Here is a 4,532-nt window from a genome sequence, read left to right as displayed (position 1 = left end):
ACAGTATCATAATTGTCATTATTAATAATAAAAATCAATAGAAATTGTCATGGATAACAGTGATGATGGGAACAGCAGTAATGAGATGACTAAGAGATAGTTGGGTCGAGAGGAGACTTAGGTGAGGCTGGATTAAGCCAAGACCCAGACACGAGTGGAATAAGTGCAGCTTTAAACATCATTGCTTTTTTCTTACCAGAAAATGGAGTCAGACGTCTTTAGAAACCAGTGGAGGACTATGAGGTACCAGTAGAGGTAAAGAGAGAGGGATAAGCTTAAAGGAAAAGAGGAAGACTCTCTCTCCTTCACTCACTAAAATAAAGAGTGTCACTCACAGTTATAGTGAGTTACATGTACAATACACATTAATGTACTATCCCTCTTATACAGTAGAACCAATACAAACACCCACGATGCTCTCTCACGTGTCTTTGTCACTTACTCACATGTCTCCATCACTCACTCACAGTCATGGTAAGTTACAAGTACTACAATATACATTAATACATTGTGCCTCCTATACAGTACAATAAATACAATTTCACTTTCTCTCAAACTTACCTTTTAACATTTCTGAGACAGTCTTGTATCATTGTGTGTTGCTTTACCTTTGTTTGACTTTAGGTCCTTGAATTTAGACTCCTTTCACTCAAGTGGAAAAGATAAATCATAAGGCATACATTAATGTTTATTTATAATAATTATTACTTCATATAAGATTCCACAAGCTTACTGCTGTCTTCAAACTTTCTACAGAGTGTCTAGAATTTTGACTGAGTTGCTAGAACTAACACAGGGTTTATGAAGTTAACACTAGGTCTCTCCAGGTAACACAGAGTTCCTCGAGCAAATCCAGGGTTGCTTGAGCAAACACCAAGTCTCTGAAGCTAACCAAGACTTGCTTATGCTAAAACATGGTCCTTAGAGCTGACTCTGAGGCTTTCAAGCTAACACAAAGTCGCTCGAGCTAACAAAGAGTTGCTGGAGTTAACTGTGAGTTGCTCGAGCAAACAAAGAGTTCATCGACTTCTCAGGCTTTATTGAAGTATTTATAAACCTTACAATACAACTAAAGCCCTGTTTACACTATAAATCGCATTGTTGTAATGCGCTTTATTAAACCGCTTTCATTGTGTCCACACGTATTATAAACTTGTGGTTTAAAGTATAAACTAATGCAATACAGAATTCCACTGTAAAGAATTTGACACCCCAAATGTGGAGTGAAATGACTATTACAGTGAACACTCCCATAATAGGAGTGTTCTTCATCTCTTAGTGATGATCTTCATTCTCTCATTGTACATTATTATTACTAATCCTTTCAAGAGTGACCTTCACCTTGAACTCTTTGCCTGACAATTTGTTCTAGAACTACAACAAAGTAATAAGATTAATAAAAAAGCAATTACCACGCCTTTTTTTGAAAAAAAGGTGCGTTTTACAGGAAACCATACCTAAACCACACCTTAACAAAAATTGGTATTATATAACATTAGTGGTAAAATAGAAACCATAGGAAACAATGGAAAAGTAAAAAAATGCTTTGTCAGCACTTTGATGTAATTGATTTCAACACTTATTTCTTTTTGCAAAAAGGTGACTATTCGTGAATGATCTTGGTTGAGTCATTGATTGAATGAAATCTAACACTAATGGAGTGTGTAAAAGCAATGAAACTGGTTGTAGTAAATGCAGCAGCTAAAATCTATGTATGTGCAAGTATTGTAGGTGCTGGAGCACTTTTAAGTAAATGGAATAGACTTTGCAGGTCTACTGAGAGCTCTTGAAAGGTACAAAAATACTCTATGAAAAACAATCAAAATGGCATGGGCAAGAAATATGGCATCCAAGATTGCACCTGATTTGAGTGGCTTCCTTGACAACATGATTAATTCAAAACGTCCAAAAGACTAATTTTTATGAATTTTGTTGTGAAAGGAAAAGGGATAATCTGACAATTATTATTTTGCTTTTATTTTACTATGGATTCGTCAAATGACTGGAATTGTTATCAAGAAGAGTACGAACAAGACTCAGATACAGAAATAAGTTCATTGGACTGGTTGGTCTCGTTCTGCAACAACAATACCAGTAAGCAATAATAGTAGCAGCTATTATTGTTGTGTTTTACGTTACATTTGGGGTCGTTTTCCTCTGCTTTTTACTCATGTTTTTAGTTCTAGCAGCCACACCCACTGTGTGTAATTTTATAGTTTTGATTATGATTACATGAATTTTTAATTGAAATCTTAGTTTTCAAGGGTACTTTGTAGCATTGGTTTCTATTGTATTTAGTAGTTTTTAGTCTCCCGTAACTAAACAAATTTATACAAATCAATATGACTTCTGCCAATCATGAATTGAATAAAAAACTCAAGTTTTGGGATATAATTAGAATTTTGGGCTGTGAATATCATTAATTCTGATTGAATTAAGTAGTTTTTTGTCCCCAGTAACTAAACATTCTCATTCCCATTGTTTTAGCCCCTCCCATTTGTCAATTTAATTCAAAAAGTGGAACTTTGGGCAATAATTAGAGTTTAGGAATATGAATATCATTAATTTTGCTTGAATCTAATAGGTTTTAGTTCCTAGTAACAAAACAAACCCTTTCCAATTGTGCTAGCCCCTCCCAGTCATGAATTTAATTAAAAAAGTGGAATGTTACTCAATAATTAGAGTTTAGGACTATGAATATTATTAATTTTGTTTGAATCTAGCCCGTTTCAATTGTGCTAGTCCCTCCCAGTCGTGAATCTAATTTAAAAAGTGAAATTTTGGGCAATAATTAGAGGTTAGGGCCATGAATATCATTAAGTTTGCTTAAATCTAGTCAGTTTTAGTAACTAGTAACTAAACAAACTCGTTCCTATTGTTTTAGCCCCTCCAAGTCGTGAATTTAATAAAAATAGTGGTATTTTGGGCAACAATTAGAGTTTAGGGCTATTAATATTATTAATTTCACTTGAATCTAATCGCTTTTAGTCCCTAGTAGCTAAACAAACTTGTTCCCATTGTTTTAGAATCTCCTAGTTGTGAATTTAATTCAAAAAGTGGAATTTTGGGCAATAATTGGAGTTTAGGGCTATGAATATTATTAATTTTGCTTAAATCTAGTCGGATTTAGTCCCTTATAACTAAACGAACTCGTTCCAATTGTTATAGCCACTCCCACTCGTGAATTTAATTCAAAAAGAGGAGTTTTGGGCAATAATTACAGTTTAGGGCTATGAATATCATTAATTTTGCTTGAATCTAGTCGGTTTTTGTCCTTAGTGACTAAACAAACTTGTTCCCATTGCTTTAGCCCTTACCAGTCGTGAATTTAATTCAAAAAGTGGTATTTTGGGCAATAATTACAGATTTTGGTTATGAATATCATTAATTTTGCTTTAATCTAGTCGGTTTTAGTCCCTAGTAACTAAACAAACTCGTTTCTATTGTTTTAGCCCCTCCCAGTCGTAAAATTAATTCAAAAAGTGGCATTTTGGGCAATTATTAGAGTTTAGGACTATGAATATTATTAATTTTGCTTGAATTTAGTAATACCCAGTCCTCCCTAAGTAAACGAACTCGTTCCGATTGTGCTATCCCCTTCCAGTCATGAATTTAATTTAAATACTCAATTTTTAAGCAATAATTAGAATTTCATACCGTCTAATTGTACTGTACATGTAGGTTTAAGTTCTCCATCTGATGAAAGTTCTGAAGATTATGATAGCAGTGACAGTGAGAAGAAGGAGGAGGAGGAAGAAAAGGAGTCTACTTGTATTGATGGTGAGGATTTTGATGGTCTTCCCTGTACATCAAAGCTTAAGAAGAAAGCGAGTGCTTATGCACTTGATGTTTCTTTTCAAACTGGAAGTTACCCAGAGTTTAAAGGTTTGGAAGGTCCATCACCTGTTGTTGATCATTCTATGAGTCCTTTTGATCTTGTCAAACTTCTTTGGCCGGATTCAATATGTGAGTTGACAGCCAAAGAAACTAACAGGTATGCCATTGTACATCGTAAAATTAGGAAGTGGAAAAATGTAACTACTGAAGAAGTTTGGGCATTTTTAGGGATAACTGTAGTGATGGGAATTCATCGTTTGCCTGAAATAGACAATTACTGGAGCTCTGACCCTTTACTTGGTGTTGAATCTGTTAAAAAGTGTCTCGTAATAGGTTTTGGGCAATTAGAGGTTACATACATTTGGTAGATAACAGCAGTGTAGAGAAAACATCAAGCCTGAGTTAGAAGCTCAAGCCTGTAGTTGAAGTTTTATGTCATACATTTTTGGCCCATTTTAATCCTGGTCAAGAGCTTTCTTTAGATGAAGCCATAGTTAAGTACAAAGGTAGGAGCAGTGGGAAAGTTAAAATGCCCAAAAAACGCACTCAAAAATGATTTAAGGTTTGGTCTTGCTCAAATGCTAAAACAAGTTACTTGTGTACTTTTCAGGTGCATGATGGTATGTCAGTCCATCCAGTAACAGGTAAGAAAGTGTCTGAACATGGACTAGTAAAGAGAGTTGTTAGTGATCTTT

The 4,532-nt window shown here is 34.6% G+C and overlaps 1 protein-coding gene across 1 annotated transcript; it reads left to right on the top strand.

The window, feature by feature from the left end:
* The first annotated feature begins 1,944 nt into the window (after positions 1 to 1,944).
* On the top strand, positions 1,945 to 4,409 carry LOC109590541 (piggyBac transposable element-derived protein 4-like). The gene is made up of 2 exons (XM_020006441.1): positions 1,945 to 2,094; positions 3,682 to 4,409. Exons 1-2 carry the CDS (start codon positions 1,986 to 1,988, stop codon positions 4,203 to 4,205), a joined length of 633 nt encoding a protein of 210 aa, XP_019862000.1. The 5' UTR covers positions 1,945 to 1,985; the 3' UTR covers positions 4,206 to 4,409.
* Positions 4,410 to 4,532: the final 123 nt, after the last annotated feature.

The sequence above is a fragment of the Amphimedon queenslandica genome, unplaced genomic scaffold (assembly GCF_000090795.2).
Source record: "Amphimedon queenslandica unplaced genomic scaffold, v1.1 AMPQUscaffold_9881_Cont17886, whole genome shotgun sequence".
In the NCBI taxonomy this organism is placed as follows: Eukaryota; Metazoa; Porifera; class Demospongiae; order Haplosclerida; family Niphatidae; genus Amphimedon; species Amphimedon queenslandica.
This window is presented reverse-complemented; position numbering and strand designations above follow the sequence as displayed.

What these genes read in the sequence shown, in the direction of transcription:
- LOC109590541 (XM_020006441.1), top strand. Translation starts at nt 1,986, where the DNA reads ATGGATTCGTCAAATGACTGGAATTGTTATCAAGAAGAGTACGAACAA. An exon ending in GTTCTGCAACAACAATACCA is followed by an intron (nt 2,095 to 3,681) that starts GTAAGCAATAAT and finishes CTGTACATGTAG; the next exon opens with GTTTAAGTTCTCCATCTGAT.